Genomic DNA, 21677 nt, shown 5'->3' on the forward strand with positions numbered 1-21677 from the left:
CAGCCCTTCTGCTGAACTTCAAATAGGTTAGTTCAGCACGTGTGTCCAGCTGGGCCAAAACCTCCAGGTATGATTTCTAGATGCTTTGCTTCCTTGTGCAGTGACTGAACACTTGAGTATTGACATGGGCCAAAAAAACTTCCCCTGTGGCTGATTCTGTTACTATAAACAGCTGCTAATAATTAGCAACAGAGCCACAAAACAACCCTGGAGAAAATAGCTGCCTGGTGGCTAAGCAAGTGGTTCTGCCCTGCATCTGGTGAGTACAGGGAGGCAGAATACATGATAGCTCTCCCAGCATGCCTGAGGATCCTTCTGCCTTCCAAACAGGAGGTGTCCTGAGCTGGGCACATATGTTTGCTTTTTGACCTTGTAGCTGCAGGGATCCACCAGCAGCTCCCTTCCTCAGTGAGCTGGAATTTCACACTGTCTTTGGGTATTGCTGCCCACAGGGACACTCCAGCTGTCACTGTTCCTTGCTGGTATGGTATGGTATGGATCCATGCAATCAGGTAAAACCCACCTGGCATTATAAAGCTTCTTGGACATCTTTCTGTCAGCTTAGTTTTCAGGCCAGATAAGTTACTGTCTGGCTCAGTGGTGAGACACTTGTGTGGCTGCACAGGAAGCAGTGAGAGTAGGAACCTGGGCAAAGAAAAGGAAGAACAGGCTGCTGCTCGTGGAGGAAGTACTTGCTTATGCCAGCTTAAAGTGGTTGAGAAACCCTATAGAGAAAGCAGTATAATAAGCTGGGAATGTATTTTATGTGATATTTCTGTACAAAATCAGTTGGATTGGCATCTTGCAGCCTAATTTTTAATGTATTTTGAGAACTGACAAGGTTTTGTGAGGTGGTTTAGCCATTTTTGCAGAGGGATGAAGGTCAGACTTGCCTCTGAGAGCTGCTCTTTCACAGCAGCACCCTCTGTGTTGGTGTGGTGGAGCACCAGAGCTTTTGAGCTCAAAACATTAGCAATTATCCTTGGAAAAGTGCCATTTTACTCTTGAAAAAGCATAAGCCCAAGTAATGGATCATTTTGCAAGCCAGTCAGATGCTGAAGCAGAACCCAGTGTACACTTTTCATTGAATCATGGAGGGAATAATAAGTGATGTTTGTCTGCAATATAGGGGTAGAAGTGTTCAGCCAAACATTTATTTAGCCAGAGGAAAAGCCAGATAAACTCAATGCTTTTCTTTCCAATGCTAATATTAAAACTAAACTTAAATCGGTCTAGATAACTTTTCCACATATGCCAAGATGACCTGAAAACCTGAGCATAAACCAACTTGGCAGGAAAGTATTTGGCAAATAAGTGGAATGACTGGGCACTTAGAGGCTTCTCAGCCTGATGTGATTCACAGGTGAAATGATGTGGTTGTTAGCATGAATGTCTGTGGGATGTACTCACTGAAGAATTGAAGTGGGTAAGGTGTAAGCTCTGGGAGGGACAATAATCTTGTCCTATTATACAGTTATTATTCCTGGCAGTTTCTGCATTCTAACACTTCTTTTCCTCAGTCAAACATTTGAATATTTCATGAAGTAGAAGTACAGTTACTTGGGTTTTTTTTTTGTTGTTTATGTGGGTTTTTTTGATGTGTAGGTCAGAATGAATCACTGACAGGTCCTAATGTGGCAATGACAACTGTGACCAGAATCATTAAAGCCTATGTAAATTCTGTAAGAATTGGTTCTTAGCTCTTTTCCCTTACGAAGTTAGTTGTTAACAATGAAAAAGACACCGTACACAGTGATGGTTCAAGGTGTGTCTTCATCCTTCTCTTCAGCATCAAGAGGGTAGAATTCATTTAAACTGTAGAATTAGAGTGTTTTCTACATCAATAGAAAATAATTCCTGTGAGCAAAACTGAGTGCAGCTCTGAGGAGACTTTGGCCAGTCATGATGATATAAAGAGGTAGATCTTGAAGACAAGAGATGACTACCTAAATGATTGGAAATGAATGCAATAAACTTTAAAGATCAGGGTGAGAGAAGAGGGTTGTTTGCCTCTGCTCAATCCCCTTCTGGTTCCCTTAGATATTCAGTAGTGTTTGGACAGAACTGTCTCCATCCTTTTTGGTTTGCTCATTCCAGTTTTTCTTAGGCTGTGCTTATTTTCCCCATTGTGTCTTAGGTTTTTATAACCAATGCACACCTACCCTGTTGAGATTGTTTCTTACACCCATAAATGCCTCAAGGATTGCTCAATGGCTTCAAAGACAGAAAACCCTCCAAAAGATTTGAAGTCTTCTCATGATATCCAGTCGGGCCCATTTAACTGTTTTCTCCTTGCCAAGCTTTATTACTGCTCAAAACCAGATGTGTGTGATTACCTGAAACTTGCTGTGTACTCTGTAGCTTACAGTCATATGCTTTGGCACTAGTTCAGAAAATCTAGTTCCCTGTCAAGCAGTGCATTCCTGTTCCTTGTTAGCAACAGGGATTGGAAACATGCATTAAAAATAGTTTAGTCTTAAAAGATTTAGGCAGGATCACTGTTAACCTTCTTGTTTTGGTAGTTATAGGTGTACCACCAGTCTGCTGAGCTCCAGATGATGGTATCACAAATGCAGAAACACTGCTTGGCAACCCCCAAGTCCTGAACTTACAAAACACAAAGTGTGAGAGAAGTCATTTGCCTGAGGCATCGTGTTGTCTAATCTTTAAGAGCTTTTCGTGCATCTTTAACACCCTAGCACGCTAGGGAGGGGAAAGGCACTGAATGTTGTGGGCCACAACCATGACCTATGTAACACTTCCTCTTCTTTGGAAAACCCTACAGAAAGGCAGTGGTTTTCCTCTGGTTCTTCCATTGTTCACGTGTTTTTTCTCTGAACACTTACCTGTCTGAGGCACGGGATTATTGTGATACAGACTTGTCGAGCCTGTAACGTGGTTTGTGCTTCACATTGTCATGTTACAGCTCATGCCTCCATGGAAGATAGATAGTAAAAGTGTAACAGATGAGATTACAAGCAATTTGAGCAGCTTTATGAAATTTTGCTTGCAGACTGTTTTTCAGAATATATTACTTGCCTGTTTTGTTGAAATATTAACTATTGCTTTGTAAGGTTTTGTCATTGCCACAATGTGGCCAAACGTGCAGTTAGGTTGAAGAAGAGCCAGTGTGATCCATCCCCTCCTCCCATAAACACTTGGCAAGGTCAGGAATGTTTCTGTATCTAAACTTCTTTTCAGGTCCAACCTCTGTGCAGTGCCCAACATGAACCTCTTCCCATGACTGAAATTCTTCATTCTGCTGCCTTATTCATTGCTAGACATGAAAATGCCCTTCAAAACCAGCCATGAAAGATGATTTGTGCTGTATGCAGGTGTGGGAGGATTCCTCTTTGGTATTTTAATCCAGCTCCTCTTCAGGTGCCATTTACTTTGCAGTTCTTTGCTGCCTGAAAGCCTCTAATATTTACTTCCATCAGGTAAATGGTTGTGTCTCCCCTTTCAATAAGGAAAAATGCCACTATTCAAACTTGCCAAATTCAAAATTAACTTGGAAAAAGCAGTAGCAGAATCTGGATCAGTCTAAAATGAATATGGTCACAACTGAGCAGGGCTTAGGAAAGCACTGAAGACTTCAGAGGCTCTTGTTATTCTCTGGCTCTTGTATTGGACGTGCACTTGGAGTCAGATGAAAGTGCTGCAGGAAGTCTAGCATTATGCTTACCACAAAATTGACATAATGGAACAGTAATTCTCTGTTCTTTTAGATAAAACCTGTCCATTGTGTCTCTTGCTGTTGCCCTTGAATACTGTAACTGCTTTTTCTGGCATGTTTAAAATATGCTGTTCTTATCTGTGTCAATTACAGCTTCAAAGTCTACCTCCATCTACCATCCATTATTCCTGGCTCTTAAATTATCTGATCACTCCCCATCATCTTCCCCTTCAAAAATAACTTTTTCAGTCATCCCTTAAGAGCCTCACTCAAATGGGCTAAATCTCAGATATCCTCTTTTGTCCTGCCTCTTTATCCTTTCCAGGGACAAATGCTCCCAGCCTGGTGTCATCCTGCTTGTGTGTGCAGCTGCCCCAGTGCTCACAGAACATTCTGATGTTCTGCCTTCCTCTTCGTGCCTCACTTTGCTCCCCTAAAACTGCTAATGGAACGAGGTGTTTAGGGAAAGGGAATTAAATCCTTCATAGACAGTGACAGGAGGGGGAATTAAGCATGAGAATACACCAGAGAGACCTCAAAGCTGTCTTATATAGGAGTGTTATCCATTATCATTAGTATGTAATACAACACACACGTTGTGGTGATTTTTTTCAATAATAACAGCTAATCTGTATACTTTTACATTCTTCTGAGTGCCATTTTGCCTGAGTCTGCCAGCAATTAAGCATTTTATGACTAGGCTGCAATTAAAATAATTGCTCCTGCTCCTGAACATGTATTTCGTAGGTTTTGTACTCACCCAGAACTTGTGTTGTGTGGATGTGTTTTTTAATACACAGAGTACTTTGTATTTATGATGAACTACTTGCATCTGAACTTCTGTAACTGAGTGGGTGGAGAAATGGATTATTGAGTCCTTTTTGTTCAGAGCTGTTTAATGCTTATAGGTTAAAGCCCTGAACTGATGCACTTTCAGTGGAACAGTGTCTTGGCTCAGTCTGAAATAGAGTTGCTGCTGTGATGTGCTTTAAACATCAAACTTGTCATCTTTTTCCTCAGGCTCATTTTTAGGCTTACCACTTAATGATCTGTTCCATGCTCTAGCCCACAAAGGGGTTTTGTTGTCACAACTGAAGGGGAGTCAGGAACTGCAACATGGGAACTTCTCTAGGCTAGCTTTGCTGCCAGAGCCACATCCCTGAGGGATTTTGTCCTGGGAGATGAGTTCAGTCCCACCATGTGCATAGATGTAAATACACACCCTCTAGTACAAACATTATGTAATTGGATTTTTCTAAGTTGCTTTGTTTTTTTCCTCCTAAGTGCCCAAATGTGTTTTGCTTGGTGTTGTACAGTGACTGTACATCTGCTTAGACTTTTACCATGGCACAAAGGAGAGGAAAATTCAGGAGAAGCTTGTCTTACCTGGTTAGAATAGACTAACAGTTTTAATGTATGATGGAAGATTCTGTACCATTCTGCTTGCACGAATTTCAGCAGCCTCACAGGATGTGGGAGTAAGATGCTCTGGTCTTGTGTGCAGAATGAAGCTGAATTCATATGCTGTATATATATCTTCACTGGAAGTTTAGATATTTAAATATCAATCCCTAGTTATATTCCTCATGGCTTATTTTTCTCATGCTTGCTTGAGGAATATCTTCATTATAAGATGGTGTGATGGTTACTGCAAATTAACTGGCAACTTTCAGAAGTCTAAATGGAGATGTCTGTGTGACCATGGTGATTGATGAATCATCTTCCTGGCATAGTACTGGAATATCCTATGCTGTTTCTGAAATGGAACCTGCTTTAAATTTCCCGGAATTTTAGTTTAGTGCTCAGTGTTCTGAGGATCTTGGACAGACACCCTGATATTCCTCTGTGGCTTTGTACAGGACCACAAACCAGAGGACCCTGAGTACAGTAAAGCATCATTTAAACCCAGGCATAACTGCATTTCAATGGAAAGTGCAGAGGTAGGAGGGACCGTGGAATAAAAGACCCTAGCCAGGCAAGGACAATGGAAAGCATTAAGCAGGAAATAGGGTATATGGTTAAGGGGGGGAGACCACAATATCCTGAAAAATGCTATTGAAATTTTGAAATGCTTGCTTTTTGTTGCAGATTAATCAGCCACTCGATGGGGATTAACAGTGGAGCACCTCTTTGTGTCGCCTTTCCACCTCTGTGTAGCACGAATAACAACTTCAGCACTTCTTCAATAATAATTATGAAACTGGTATTAACTGAATGGCAATTATGGATTTTTAACACTAACTCACAGTAAACCAGCAAGCCATATGTTGAAATTCCTACCAAATAGCTTTTCGTCCTTGATGTCTCGTATCTATACAAGAAGTTGCAAGATACCTGTTTGTACAAGAGGAATATAAGCATTACTTGCCTAAGGAAGAGAAGCTGAAAGAGAAGACACCCTAACTTGTTTGTGGAGTTATGGTAGTATTATTTATATAGATATAACAAATATATATTTTTATGGTAATGAAAATGGCTCCTCAGAATGCTGACTCGGAATCTATGCAAGTTCAAGATCTACCTGTGGCACAGCTTCAGAAAGCAGAAACCAAGGAGAATGAAAGTAGGGAGGAGACCATTAGTGAAGGATCCATAGACCGGATACCGATACGCCTGTGGGTGATGCATGGTGCAGTAATGTTTGGCAGGGAATTTTGTTATGCCATGGAGACAGCTTTGGTAACACCTGTATTGTTACAAATTGGTAAGTAATTCTCATTCCTGTTAGTCGAAGCTTTATGTGTATTTTGTATTCATTGAAGCCAGAGGAGGAGGGAAGTCATGTCTGCAAACTAGAAGGAGAAAAGGTAAAAAGCATTTTGGGTTTTTTATGTTGTTGGTCATGCCACAGATTGAATTGTGTGACTGTGTTTAAGTGGGAAGGATTTCTGTATGCATTCATCTTCTTTAATATTGCTTTCCTCTGTAAAATTTTTAACCTGATCTAAGTCTAAAATCCTTACTGAAGGCTAAGTGTCCTAGAAACAGCATTAGGCTGTAAAGGAGTGCAGTGAAGCTTTTTTAAATACAAAGAGAAATGCTTCATGTTACACTGCTTTAGAATGAACAGTAGATAAATTGGTTTTTCCAACCAGCAGGGAAATACTGCATTTATTTCAAACCACTAGTGAGTCTTGTTTTTTGTGATTAATCTATTTAGTTCATAACATGTGAATACATATGAACAGACAATGCCAATAGCCTGAGATAATAAAGGGGAGTGGAATAGGAGTTACCAGTGTTAAATTTTGTGGTGAGTACTGTCACTAGGACTCCAATAAATTTCTAATAAACAGTTTACAGTGTTAACAGTGTCTGGTATGAACCTTTATCCAATCTAGAAACTCATATTCTCTATCAGATAACAGAAAATATGACACTGAATGGAAATACCAGGCTGACTGTGCTTTTGTGGGTGAATAAATCAACAATGTGTGTGCACTGTCCAAGTGTATGTATAATATTTGTATATTATATGTTTATTTTGGCTTGTCCATGCAGTTGTGCCTTGCAGCATGCTCAGCTGTGCCCAAACAGAAGCACTCAACCAACTATAAAAAAATGTTCCATGGATACTATTTACAACTTTGTTTAAAAATGTCAAGGTTAGCATCTCGAATTAAACACCTGTATTTTTATATTTGATATGAGAAAAGAGCATTCAGCTTGTGACCATGTCATGTACAAATGCTTTCATGCAGTCTTCCTGCAGCTAAAAAATGTTGGTTTTGTATGGAATTCCTAGTTGGTTTATTTTGAATCAATGAGGGAGTGAATAATCAGTGCAGTTAGTGCCATGGGAGATGCTGATGAGTTATGGCTCTGTGTTTTCCTGAAAACTTTCATTTTCAGAGTTCATCAGATGTCCTTCTTGGATCTATTGGTGGCATAGTTCCAAATAGGAACTTTTCTGATCAATCTGACTTGTTAAGTAGAACACCTTCAACTTCATCTAGGCACATTTGTAATGTCCCTAACTTGTTTTGAGGTTTTGTCTTTTGGGTAGGTTGAGATTTAGAGGCTTGAGTCATTTGGTACTGGCAGTATTGGTTCTGTAACTCTCTACCCTGAATGCAAAATCTTTCATCCTGCTCTGCATGGAGAAGATCCCCAGTTTTGTAAGTGACTTGTACTTTTCTGTTTGCTTTGTTTCTGCTGGCACTAGGATGATTAAAGTGTCTGGCCAAGCTGACTTTACCTTGCCATAGGGTAAGGTCAGACAGCATAAATAAACCATCCTCCTAATTACTGACTGGTCTACCAGTTTACATTTCTTTTGTGAGCTTTTCTAGCTGTTTCCTCCAGATAATTGAGAAATATCTCTTCCCTTCCTTCCCTAACCCCAGTGATCAAAATGACGTTAGGATCTGGGGGAAGGGAAGAAAAGAGCTCTTGCTTCTAGACAAGCTGCAAATCGACAAAGCAATGCAAAAGGCTGTGGGGAGGCAGAGATGATGTTCCATGCCACAGAGATAAGAAACGGAGGTAGCTGTTACAAATGTTAGTGCTTTGGGAACTAATTGAAATCTTCGTGCTCTGGCTCATGTTCCCTCAGCAGGGCAATAAACAATGTAGGATTCACTGAAGGGTTAAGTTATTCACGGGTGACTTATCGAGCCTGTTTGGTAATTACCTCTTACATGGTTCTGTTTACCTTTATCAACCTCAACATCTGTCTGCCTCAGCATGAGCTATATTTGTTCCTCACTGGAGGGGGTTGCATAGAGCTGTGGAACTGCTGTAATATTCCCTTTGCTTCTTGTTTTGGTGAAAGCAGCATTCAGTTTCTGTGAGATTAAATTGGCTGAAGAAACTGTATTTGAGAAGAGGCAGCTGGGGAAGTGTGGTGACTCAACCAACTTTGCTTGTAATAAATGGAAGGACAAGAAGCCTTTTGGGTATCCAAAGAAAGACAGCTCCTCACAGAGTGTGTTGAATATTAACAATTAAGCTTTGCAGTGTGTGCTTGTGTTCTGTACCTCAGAACAGTTTGGTCACTGAAATCATCCGAGATTCTTATCACATACAGCATGGAAACCTTAGGCAGGTTAGGATGGTGTTGTGCACTTTCTGCTTGCAGTTTGTGTACCCTGGATCTGAGGTGTAGTTATGATTTGGCAGATGAATGACCTGTCCTACTTGTTCTGTAACCCACGAGATTTCATCAACTGAAGGAGATATTTCTTTGGATGGTCCCTTTCCAGTTCAGCAGTGGTTGAATTCTCATTATGTTTAAATTTCCTGAAGTTCTGAAATCTTAACAAAAGAATTAAAGGCAGCAGTGAAGGCTGCTTGAATGGATGGAGACTGTGTATTGGAGAGGTCCTGAAGTGCCTGAGTTGCTGTACCTCTACTGAAATAAGTTCTGGTTTCTGACTTTAATCGTTGTCTTTATTGTAATCTTTAGATTGATGTTACTTTGCCATGTCAGAAATGCAGCTATAAATCTATAATAGCTTCACGGTTATAACTGGGCTTTAGTAGCTTAGCAACAAGAACAAGCCAAATATATATTACATGGCTTTTTATTCTAACTTGTTCCCTGGTTTCTTAGTATCTGCAGCTTAAGAATTCAAAATGAAGCAGCTAAAATGTGGAGAAGAATTTGGAGGATGTAAAAGTATGCCAAGTATGAGAAAAGGTGGTCTGAGTCCAGATGAAATTATATTAGTTGGCACTTCCACAAATTTTAATCTCTAAAATCTTCATTAACCTTTCTTAGAGATCTGTTCAATGAGCAATTCTCCCAGCCAGAAAATAAACTTTCAGCACCTTTAACGCTTGAGGTTTACTTGTTAATCTGTCAAGAGTTGTGAGAAACTGAGTGAATTTGTCTTACTCTTAATATTCTCATTAACACTGCTGTTTGCTTCCCCTGCGACACAAACTACTCTGAATTCCACAGGAGCAGGATGAGACCTTTGTCTTCTGAAACATCTGGTACTTAATGCTGCTTATCTGTGAGAGGGAACTGAAATCCCTGCTATTGTTTGTAAATGACAGGGTGTTTTCTTCTGTCATTTAACTTGGCTTCTAAGGATTAAGTCTCTAAAACTACTTCCAGTTCATAAATTCATGGAAGATTTGGGTACATGATAAAAATTATTTTGCGAGGGATTTTCCTTGTATAAAAGCAAAAGGAGGAGAAACTGATGAGTGGTATGGTGTAAACTTAGGGAAACAGCTTTTTGGAGAAAATGAGTCAATGAAATCACAATGCATGGCTGCTGTCAATAATACTTCAACCATTAACAAATAATTTTAGATTACTTCCTTTGTAATTCAAACAGTTTGGGCTATAAGGCAACCAGTAAATCCATCTTAGTTCTTCTGAAAAGTGGGGTCCATGTGTCTGTTTCATTAGGACTGTGGAGGAAAAAAAAAATCTATTTTGTGAATTGGGGTTGATGCTTCTTTCAGCATGAGAATCTGATTAATGAGTAGTGGTAGCTGTAAACATGAAGTTTCACGTTTTCTATTTAATATGGTAAGAGCTTTGTCAAGCCTTTGCTGTTGCTTCAAAGGCTCTTTCCAATGCTATTGAGTGTTTTATGAATAGTTAATAGGCACAGAAGTGACTGTCAGCACCAGAGCTGTTCCTCATTTCCCTGCATAAATTAAACATATTACACTAGTGCTTTAAAAAAGAAACTATGTACATTTGCATAGTTTCATAAGGAAACATAAGGAAAATCAGTTTACATGTGCTGCTTACCTTGAGAATGTCACTTGAATTGAGAGCTGTTTCTCTGCTATGGTACAGGAGTAGCTGTGGATTTTAAGCATTTCATATCTGAGAGCCTATCTGTGATGGCATTGCTTTGTTTTGCTCTGAGAGTTAATGGGTTCTTGTAGTAAACATTAGCTAGTCTAGCATTAAATATTGAAGTTGGTCATTTTAAGCTTAACCCTGACCATGGTGTTCTTTTCAGGCAATAGCACTGAGGAATAGCGTTTTTGGAAACTGCATTTCAGTACTAATTAATAGAGTTTGCTAAAGAGAGAGGCTGAGCTAAGCAGAGCAGAATAACAGATTATCTTTGTTTGGAAAAGAAATGATTTCTCATTATAAGCTTTCAAATACTGTAGTTGCTCGTGTTTCAAACATGTAGAAAAGCTGTTTGGGGGTCTGAGCTCTCATCTCTCAGTGAAAGCATTTAGATAAAATACCTCAAAAAAATTATCTGACATTTAAAATTCATCTAGCCTAAAGCTTAGCAGACCATGCTTAAAGGGTCTTGAAATCTAGTTCATGTGAAATTGACAGTATGGAAAAAGTGTGTTAAGCAATAATTCAAACTGCTGATTCTGGGAAATCTCTTAGTGGTAGAGAGAGAGCTCATTATGCTGAGGATATTACAGAGTGAACTTTTAGTGGGAAGTAGTGACTCTTCCCATTGACATTGTGTTGATACCTGCCTGGATAGAATGTCTGTGGGTAAAGGGGGAGATTATGCAGATGCATTTAGAAACCAAGCATGAAATGTTACAGCTAAGTTAGCTTCTAGGTCTGTTTCTTCAAAGGAATTAAGGTATCAGCTGCTGACTCAGTTCAGTGTGGAAGGGGATAGCTTTCCTGAGGCTGAGCCCGAGATCAAAGGAAATCTAAAAACCTTAAAGATCTGGTGGGGGAGAAGGGAACAAAGGGATTGGATGGACTGTTAGATGCTGCCTATAATTCAAGTGAAAAAGGGCTGAGTGGCTGGAAAACTTCTCACAGATGGAGGGAGCCCTTCCGCACAAAGCAGCACTGAGGCTTTATTTCAGCTCAGCTCGAGTAGTCAATTTTATTCCTCATCTCTGCCAGAGGTTACAGTAAGGTTATGTGTATTTGTCCCTGCCCTTTTACAGAGCTTCATCTTCCCATTTGAGCTGTGCCTTACCTTGTCTTACCAGGAAGAAACTGAGTTGCTGTAACCTGCTCTTTGACTCTGAGTTCAATTCCTGTTCCATCCAGCTGCATCTGGGCTCCCAGGCACAGCTGCATGTGATGCTGAGAGTGAATTGCAGGCTCTGAATTCCTGCTTGGAAGAATTAATGGCTTGAGAGCTGACCTGTCCCAAGAAGGGGCTGTAACACAGCTAAGCCTAAGGGCAAGAATTGGACCCAGAAAACCTGGAATAATAAACAATTAAATACATTTTTCAGCCTTGTTAGCTTTGGAGTTAGTCTTTAAGATCATGTCAAGTTTGTATTCAGATCTCATGTGGTGGAATGTATAAGGCAGCAAATACTGTGCCTGAGGCTGATGTTAATTGCTCTATAAAACCTCCCCACCCATCATTTTTTACTTATTGACTAATTTTATGCTCACTAAGGAGTTGTGTAAGACTAATTTTACTGTACTTTTTTTTTCTTTTTTTTTTTTTTTAACCAACAAGCAAGTCAGTCAGGCTTTCATATCATGTATCACTCTTACATAAATGTCTTTTGACCTCAGAGTAATAGCAGCACAGATTTTGAACACAGATAGCCCTTAGTGGAAGGTTTGGGTAAAGATATATTTAAGGCAGCTTTTAAAGAAAAGTGCTATGCAGCTCTAAGATTTTTAACTGGGGGCAGCTAGGAGCGTGTGCTTTATATTCGTATCAAGTGCCATGGGCTCTGGCAGTTGTGCAAGAACTGTTACTTGGAGCATTTTTTTATATTGGTGTTCTGTTTTTTGTGAAGTAGCACTGAATCTGGCCTTCAGAGGTACCACTGATAACACATGGCAGGTTTTCAGCTGAGGTAACCTGAGGATGGGGACCTGAGGAAGGTACAGACTGTGTGACTTTGGATGAAAAGCCTTACTAGGAGAGGGAAGTTGAGTGCAAACAACTTCAGAGGCTTCTCCCATAGCATGAAATATGTTTCCTATTACTTAGCAGTAGGTAATTTTTTTACCTTTTTTTTTTTCAGCTGAATAAGCTCTGCTGGAGAAGCTACTTCTAAAATAAGTCTCATTCTTGCTCTGGTGGTGGGTTTTTTTCCCCCATTCCAAATCTTTAATGAAAGTCCATGATCTTTTAATTGTGTGCTATGGGAATGTTAATGCTTTTTGCTTCCCTAGCATAAAGAGTGTTTCTTGAATCCCCAGAAATTCTCCTTTTAAGAAAATTAAATGTGTGATTCGAGATTAGAGCAAGTGACCAATATATGACACAAGAAACAGATCTGAGACCTGTGGACTGGTAGAAGCAACTGCTGCCAGGCAAAGGAAACTGTGTAAAAATGTAGACTGTCAGCTAAGGATGGAGGTCTGAAAGCAGTTTTTGATTTCATTGTCACCTCTGTTCTTCAAATCTTTTTCTTTTTTTCTGCAGCGATAGGCAGTTTAGCCTGTGATTTGTCAGAAGAGCTTGAGGCCTCCAAAAATAATCAGTCTCTAAGAAGGAAATGCACATCTCTAGCCTCATGTGGATGCTGCTTCCTACCAGTAAATCTTGTCCAGCATGCTGCCTCCTTTTTACCTGGAGTAGCCAAGGTTTAGGAGAGGCTGAACTGTTTGGAATGGCTCAGGTGTACTTTGAGATCTGTGTTCCCTCTCCTAAATCTCTTCTCTCCTGCCCCAAGGAGATCTAGTAAAGCAGCAGAAACAAGGACCAGTTAATAACACTGCTGCAGGCTGAGAGTGGTGAAGTGGTTATAGGACTGCATTAAATTAAAGCTTTTATAAAACTTTGCTTATCAGCAATAGCTCTAAAATTTTCTTTCAGTCTATTGTAATCATGGTTTTTACTTTGCTTTTAACACTGGGTCACTAAATTGGCTTGAAATTCCTCCACACATAGTGGACCCACCTTGTTGTCAGCGTCAAGACAAACTGATTCTGTTTTCAAGGGCAGTTCTAGAGTAGAAAGGAGCACTGACTGGAGCCAAGGAACTGCAGGTTCCCTGGAGTTTTACTAAGGTTTCCTGTGGGTAGTGGTAGGAGAAGCAGGGACAGACTTTGGCCTGGAAATGCACTAAAATTGAGTGGTTTTAAACACACACATTTACGCAACCTCTTTCTTAGCCTAAACCTTTCCTCTTAATCTGCTTTCCACCCACATACACTAACTCTCAGCCAAATTTGCAAAGCCCACATCTCCTTATACTTCTGTCTAAACACCCTTGTCTGGAGCAAGATGTCAGGGGGAGGCTGGGGATGTATGTGCACAAGTTTTTCTGTTCAGAATTCGAGTGACCCTTAGCTCTGACCGAGAGGTAACTTTGCTGTAGCGATAACAGACGAAACACGATAGTGCTTCCATGCTCTTTATTGCAAAGTAAGTGCCACCAGGGCAATTTTCCAGCAAGCATTTGCCTATTCTTTGCTGTAAAAAGAAACCTTTCAGCTCTTGGATGAGGTTCTGGTGCTGGAGACTTGCAGATGCAGAACTGAGATTTGAGCGCTCAGTGCTGAAACTTGCAACCCCAAGATTCAAATCAATGAGTTTTCTGTTGAATGTGGATTGTGAAACAGGTTATGAAAAGGGAATGGCTGAGAACTCCTCAGTGAACAGGAGTCTTACTTTTCAAGGAAATAAAATTAAAGCCACTTCTGAAATGAAAAGAATGTCAGCAGGCTGTTGCCAGCTCCTGTAATGCTTTAATAAATCTTGCTCCGAGAGGATTGTCAGAGCTGCAGCCCTTTAAGCTCTGTTCTCCTCTGAGTCTCCTGTGTGTTTGTTCCAGTAGTATTTCTGTTGTGATGCCCCTCTGGGACTGGATTTAATCATCCTCTTTTCACCAAACAACGGTTGAAAAGGTTTCAGATATGCTTCCTGCAGGCTATTTTGCAAGAAATTATTGGAAATGTTTTCAGCTACTGATTTGGTTTGATGGTAAAATGTAATACAAGTCCATTTAACTAAACAGGGAAAACCTATGTCATAGATTTTATTCACATTGGTTTGGATAAATCCCCTATAGCTCATGTCAATCCATAAACAACTTTCTCCAGAGTCCTGAGTAACTGGGTACAATGCAGCACAGGTGAAGATTTTTTTTCCCTAAATAGATAAACCCAACTCTATATTAACATTTGATCTTCAGTTGGAGCCTTGTAGTGGATTTTTTTTCCCAATGTAGTGGGTGCAGGGCCTGTAAACTGAACATGACCTGGTTTTGTACAGAAATAAATTAAATTTAAAACAGTTTCATCAGTATAACTTGCCTGTAATCAGAATGACCTGAAAGCCTAAACTCTGCAAAGAGGAGTGAGATGAGTAGATGAGAAATGGGAGGGGAAAGACTTTTAGCCAGGGCAGTGCTGGGCAGGCAGTGGCAAGAGCACAAAAGTACTTAGCAAGTGCTGCTAGACCTGGTAGGTCATTCCACTTGTGCTTTGAAACTGAGGAGAGATTCAAGTTTTTTTTTATTTATTGTCACCCTCATTTGGGGGAAAAACATGTAATCCATGTTTCCACTGAGAGGGAGGATGTCAAGCCAACAAGGTTTCCCCCTTCCAGCCACTGTCATTGGAAGCTGTTCCACATTGTGTAAAACAGCATAAACACTCGTGAACACAGATCTCAATAGCTGCTGTCACTGTGGCACCTGACTCAGCTCTCCCTGTTTCTGTTGAGTCCCTGTGTAAAGCAGGTGCTTTATGCAGTTGTTCCAGCCTTGAAATGCCCCCTGTCCATGTGCAGCTCTGAAAAATACAGATTTGGATGCAAATACCTTCTGGGAACTGGGTAAGCAGAAGGATTTGAGTCTGAGTTTCCGTTGTATATAGGGAATGGTGACTACTGGATTACAGTTCTCTCCTGCAGTTAGTGCTGTCTCAGCAGGCTGTGAGGAGAGCTCTGTGTGAAGACAGAGCTTCCACACTTAGCTCCCAAAGCCTTAACACTCTTCAGAGCAAACCTACTCTTCCCCATGGAAGTGCTGATATGGAGAAGGGTCGATAGAACGGCTCAGTCCCTACAGTGGCCTCGTTCTGTTCTTGGTATCAGCTTTGTCCCACGATGAGGCAGTGCAGTCTCCTTTAATATGCTGATAAATTTTGTATAGCTTCTGCTCAGACCATCTTAACCTGGAATTTCTGTCCTCCCCTGCATCCCAATGTCTGTTCTTTCAGGCACAAGTGATAAACTGAGCTGGATCATTTTCTATTTGTTCTCCTGTACAGACTGTATAAAAACATGAATTTCCTGCTTTTATCAGTCATGCTGCTCTGTAAACAATGGCCTTTCAATAATTCAGTCTATCAGAATTGAGCTCCCCCCTGGATAATCTGCAAATTCCAAAAATATCCTGCTGGCTTTAAAATGAGCTCTTGATCTGGAAGTGTTTTAATACCTCTTGCAAATATTACATGTGGACACTTCTGGAAAGTAGAGTATTTCTTTGGAGAACAGAGATCAAGTTCGCACCCTTCAGAGTTTGTGTAGGTGGCAGGAAAATTAATATTAAGTTACTTACTCAAAAATTAGTGTTAAACTTTGACACTCTAGGAGAAATCTTCACAAATCTAAAGCAAAGTGCCTTAGGTATTCAGATAAATGATTGTTTACCGAGGTTAATTAGTTGTAGTGGAGACAGTTGCAGTATTCACTGTGTTTTCTTTGCCTGATTTGGAAAGTCAGGCGTAGTGTCCTACCAGGCCAGACATTTTCTGGCAAGGGAGAGTCATTACAGGCATACCTGCTGTCTTACATGGGCTGCATCAGGTGACTTCAAAGGGAGTGTTTATCATACTCAGATGCAAACTAAACAATTTGTGCAGCAGTGGGATGTTGCTGCAGCCTCAGAAATATCTGATCTGCTGTTTTGTTCCACAGAAATGAAGAAGAGCTGCACTGTGCTCTGCTGCTTCTTTTCCCCTTGAGTCCCTATTTTGCAAAACTTTATAAAAGTAAGTTTCTGGCTGCCAGACTTCAGTGTCAGCTTATCACCTCTGGAGTGGTTCTGCTCTACATCTGCCCGTTCAGAAAAGCTGCTTATTCAAAGGGTTTGGGCTTTTTCACTAAGGGATATATTCCTGCTATTAATGCCTTTGTGACATAGAATCACAGAATGGATTGGGCTGAAAGGGATCTTCAGAACCATCCAGTCCTAACTTCCCTGCTACAGGCAGGGACACCTTCCACTGGACCAGGTACCTTCAAGCCCCATCCAGCCTGGCCTTGAACACTGCCAGGGATGGTGCAGTTTTCTCTGATCAACCTGTGCCAGTGCCTCACCACCCTCACAGGGAAGAATTTCTTCCTAATGTCTAATCTAAACCTACCCTCTAACACAAATCCAATGATGGTTACTTAATACTGACTTTAAATAAGAGCAGAAGGACACTTTGTCATCTGTCTGAAATTAAAATGAGCTTGAATTTTTTCTGTTCCAAGAAAGAGAAGTATGCCAAAGCCACAGTTTTCAAACCCAAGCTGCCTGGCAGTTCAAAGGTCATCACTGATTACCCATGGTGAGCAGCAGTGGTGACACCTCTTCCCTAGTGATCTGCTGTGTCACAGACACTGTGTGACCGTGGAGGAGCTCACAGTGTATGGGGTAGCTCTCAGGATATTTGGAAGGAGATAACAAGATTATGTAATGAGTTAAAAAGCCGAGTGTAGCTCCTTCTCTGTAATTTAATTAAGAGTAGTCTAATAAGTGCTCCCCCTTCTCTGAGGCAGCCAAAGTCATGGGTCATAAATCTTGTGCCAGGGACTGCATCGGTTTGGATAGCAGTCAGCATGTGCCAGAGGTTATGGAGATAAATGAAGAGGAAGGTTATTTTTCTGCACTGTGTTTTCTTACCCTGTTGACATGGAAAATATGTTTAAAATAAGTTTTCAGATGTTTTTAAGCTGTAACCTTCAGGAGAGGGGATTGGAAACTTTCTCCTGATCAGTTACGAAAGGATTGCCAAATCCAGTCTGAAAAACTGTTCAGGTTCTTTGTTGGGTGGCTGAATAATTCTGTGTTGTTGAATGCACCTGAAACTCTTATATGTAACTCATTCCATTCTTTTATAAGTGCAGATGACAAGACAAAGATTACAAGCAGAGAGAGGTAAACGAAAACTGCTTTCCACAAAATGATAAGAATGCTCATCTGGTGGTTGGAAAAGAGTTCTCTGCTTTGTCCCCAGTGGGGCCTAGTTCTCATAATTTGCACATTTGGAAAGGAAATGTTTGCTGTCTTATTTGCTGGTGTGCTCAGCTTGTTGGACTTCAGATGTTATTGGTAAATTTATCCTTCCCTGTGTAGCTTCACTGATCGTGAAGCACAGCACGTGTGAGTAGAGACTGTGTGTGTCTGCACTAAGAAGTCTTTTTCATTTTGTATGGTCACATTTTATTCCAGACTATTCATTCCAGTGATTTGGTGCAAAGTGACTCCATGGATCTCATTATCCTTCACCTAGAAATGCAGTTGTATAATATTTAAACAGCTCAATAAAGGTGGGGGAGCCACTCCTCTAGGACACAGTGAGTGAGTTATTTGGAGTGATGCCTGAGACTTGGGGGTTAAGTTCTGCTCTAGTTACCAAAATTTCGACGTGTGCAACTTTGTAGTATTACCCTGCAAGCTCAAAATACTAAGATCAAGGTTTTTATATAACTAGAGTTTAAAAAACCTCAACGTGAAAGCAGCTCTGCTTTGAAATCTCTCCTGTACGTGTAGGAGGTGTTTCATGTAAGTTAATGTTCAAGCCAAAACATGCAAATTTATAGAGGAAGGAGTGTAGGAAAGCTTGAAAGTTTGAGAAAGGCTCCATAAACCCCAGCACCATCATTTTAATCAGCATTTCATCTGAGAGGGTGGTTTGCTACAATGCTTTACCCACAAGGCAGGCAGCTGGTGGCATGAATAGTTAGAGAGGAAAACCATTTTTTTGGAGGGCTAAAAACCCTCAGCTGATCAAAACTCTCTGATAGTCCTGTTACCAGCATTCTTACATCTAGAGATTGTTAAAACCACTGGTGAGCTGCAGTGTTTTTCCTGGAGCAATGTTCTCCATGGAAAAACCATGTCTGCAAACTCCAACCTGCAGTTCATTTGTTGAAGCAAACAGGGAAAGCACTAATAGGATTTATGTTCTGCTTGATATAGCCACATGAGGAATTAACCTCAATAAAGGCAACTGCGTAGAGGAATGCAGTTTCTCTTTAGGAGCTTAGTATGGGTTATTTGCAAAATTCCTCTGGATTTTTTTAAGCATACAATGAATAATGAGTTGGAAGAATCAGCGTGTTTCTTTATGTATTCATTCAGCAACACGTTTAAAATAGGAAATAATGTGAAAGCGAATGCAGTGCTGCCATTCATTCTCTGCTGGTTTTTAGCTGGTAGAGCTTCCCAGTAGCACAGTGGTGGCCAAAATTATCCCAGGCAGAATGTTTATTCTTATCATAAACAAGCCTATAGTCCAAAAGCCTTTGGAAAGGCCAGAAGGTTGATTTTTCAGTGTGGTAACAATTAACAATACACTTTTTGTGAGCCTGTTATGGGAATGGTGCCTTTTTGGGAGGCTTTGAGTATTGAAAAGAGATGTAAAAAGCACTTTGAGCCTGCATGATGTCAATGGTCTAAGGAGTGTAGGTAGGATCTTTTTTCAGCTCTTTTTCCCCTCTGGCAGTTTGGGCATTTCTAGGTGGGAAAAATGGCTTTGAGAATACGAAGTGTATATCAGGTACCTTTAATGTTTATTAACTATTACATTTTCTGTGTCAGGTCAGCCAGGGTAATTATAGAAGGAGCTGCCTGCACCATCCACTGACCCTTAAAAGGACTGTGAAAATGTGATCCCAGCCAAAATGTAAAGATCAACTGTTTGGTCAGTAATCCCTGGGAAGATAAAGGTTCTCAGGTGGTATCTGCAGGGGTACACAGGCCAAGAAAACACCTCCTGGAGTCAGTGTTTTCATACAGCTTCCGAGCGTGTGGTCAGGCCTAAAAAACTGGGGAAGCAGATGATGATTTTTATCAATGTGCAGAGACAAAGCTCCTTGTGTTTTATTCTTGAGGCTGGAAATGAACTATTTTTCTTGCTGCTTGCAATTCAAGGGTGCAAATATTGTGCTGACCAGACTCTCTCTGTCTGCTTGCTCAACAAAAAAATACTTTTTTGGCTCCCCTCAAGTCTGCTTGTCTTCCTTTTCCAAGTTCTGTCCTGGGTACACTGACCAGATGCCGTGCTGGGCTATGTATATGCCAGTCATTTGTTTGGCAGTGTGAACTAGATCCTTTATGACTCCCTAGGGCTTGAGGATTGGTGGGGTGGAATGGACACCTCAGGAGTGAACTTCTGCTGCAGGGAAGGGGAGTTGAATATCCAGGTGATGCCCAGTGTTTGCTGCAATGGTGTGTTAAAAGTCGTGAGTGAGACTCAACATTTGGGGTGTCCTAGTCGTGCTCTTCATCTTGCTTAGTGATTTTAATCAGGTTTCCACCTGCCCTTGATGTGTGGATGGAGCAGTGTGGAAGGTTCCCTTAGACCAAACTCCTTGGCTTGCAGAGCAGCACAGGACCAGAGGCTCAGGCTGCACCTCCTGGTGCTCAGTGGTGCTACTGTGCAGTCCCATATTGGGTAGATCCCCATTAAGCAAGAATGATTTTTAAGTGAAAACTTGTTAAGCTAAAAAGTTGTTCATTAATCAGATTTTTTTAGGGAGTGGAAAGGTTAGTTCAATGTGAGTTGAATGCCCAGAGTTAACAGCTCAGGTTTAGCTCTACTTGGAGGAAAAAAAAGATGTGTTAACACAAGTTTTTGGTTAGGATTTGACTCAGCTGTGTAAGTAGATGGTCATATTAAGAAGTCTTAATGTGTTAATCACTGCAACAAAAGCTCCACTGTTGATGACCAGAACAGGTTTGCGAGTCAGTGCTGGAAGATTTTCTGTTGTATATGTAACAGTTGGGTTAACAGCAACTCTAGAGTTTGGGAATTTTAAAGGCATTTGAGCAGAAGTGCCTTTGTTTATGAATTTGCCGATATTCGAGAAGTGTTGACGAAAAACCCTATCGAGCTCTGGCTAAACTGGGATGCTGCATATCTTCAGGCAACACATGTCAGGGTAATTGATGTGTAATCTTGCAGGGAGACAGCGGGAAGTGCTGCAGCGTTACGTAAGGAGCCCAAGTGGGGCAGTGTGGACAGCCCGTGCATTCTGATCACAGCGAGGGAGGGATTACTGTGCTGAGACAGCTTATTGATGGCTGCATTCCTCTGCAGCTCTGCATGCATCCAGGCACTTGGGAGCCGTGGGGAATGGGTCCTGGTGCTGTGTGTGAGCTCTGAGTCCTCCTGCATCCGCAGCAACAGGAGACAGAGTGTGCAGCTGGGAGTGAACACACTGACAGTGTGGTCAGCCTTGGGTGTTTGGATGATATCTAAGTATAGCTGAACACAACCTGTGTTCTTCTGAGACCTGAAGAAAGTTTTTGGCTTTTTATATGATGTAAACACTGTTGTTGCACCTTAAAACTGCTCTGCAGTGCTGGTTGAAAGGAAATATTTTTATTACTGCTGGTTCAGCACACTGGGAGTTGCATCAGATTTAATCTATATTCCAGTCCAGCTCGTTAAGCACTGTGATGCAAATTTCTTATTAGTGTCAAAGTGATATATTTCTAAATATTGGTTAATAAGTGGGAGAGGAAGAAAAGTTAAAAACAAGTTTCCCAAGAGCCAAAAAAACACAGCACAGATGATCTGGAAAACTCCAGTGAATCATTTTCAGCAGTTGATAGGAGACCTTGGCAAAGCTATTTCCTTGCTCTGTCTGGAGCTTATTTACCTGCTGCAGCATGGAGAAAGCTTGTTTGGCACTCTCAGTGTTTGAGTATAAGTAAACCTGGCACTTTTCACTGGTCTGAACATACCCTGGCAAAAATAAATGGTAGAATCACAGAATGTTAAGGGGTTGGAATGGACCTTAAAGATAAATAAATACCATGGTTTTGATAAGGGTACAATTCTGTGGAACCTATAGGAATTGCTCATTAGCTGTCATTAAAAAAATCTGCCACAGCACTTGATTCTTTGGTCTTTCCTTGAGCAGGGCATGTCATTGCCTTTGATTCCTCC

The 21677-nt window shown here is 40.9% G+C and overlaps 1 protein-coding gene across 1 annotated transcript in view; it reads left to right on the forward strand.

The window, feature by feature from the left end:
* Positions 1-5769: 5769 nt before the first annotated feature.
* SLC45A4 (solute carrier family 45, member 4) overlaps positions 5770-21677 on the forward strand; it is a gene marked incomplete at its 3' end in the record, with an annotated part of 30503 nt that continues 14595 nt past the window's right edge. Inside the window, exon 1 of the mRNA XM_009080858.1 lies at positions 5770-6380. Within this exon, the coding sequence (XP_009079106.1) occupies positions 6137-6380 (244 nt within the window). The remainder of the gene's footprint in view (positions 6381-21677) is intronic.

The sequence above is a fragment of the Acanthisitta chloris genome, unplaced genomic scaffold (assembly GCF_000695815.1).
Source record: "Acanthisitta chloris isolate BGI_N310 unplaced genomic scaffold, ASM69581v1 scaffold28248, whole genome shotgun sequence".
Classification (NCBI taxonomy): domain Eukaryota; kingdom Metazoa; phylum Chordata; class Aves; order Passeriformes; family Acanthisittidae; genus Acanthisitta; species Acanthisitta chloris.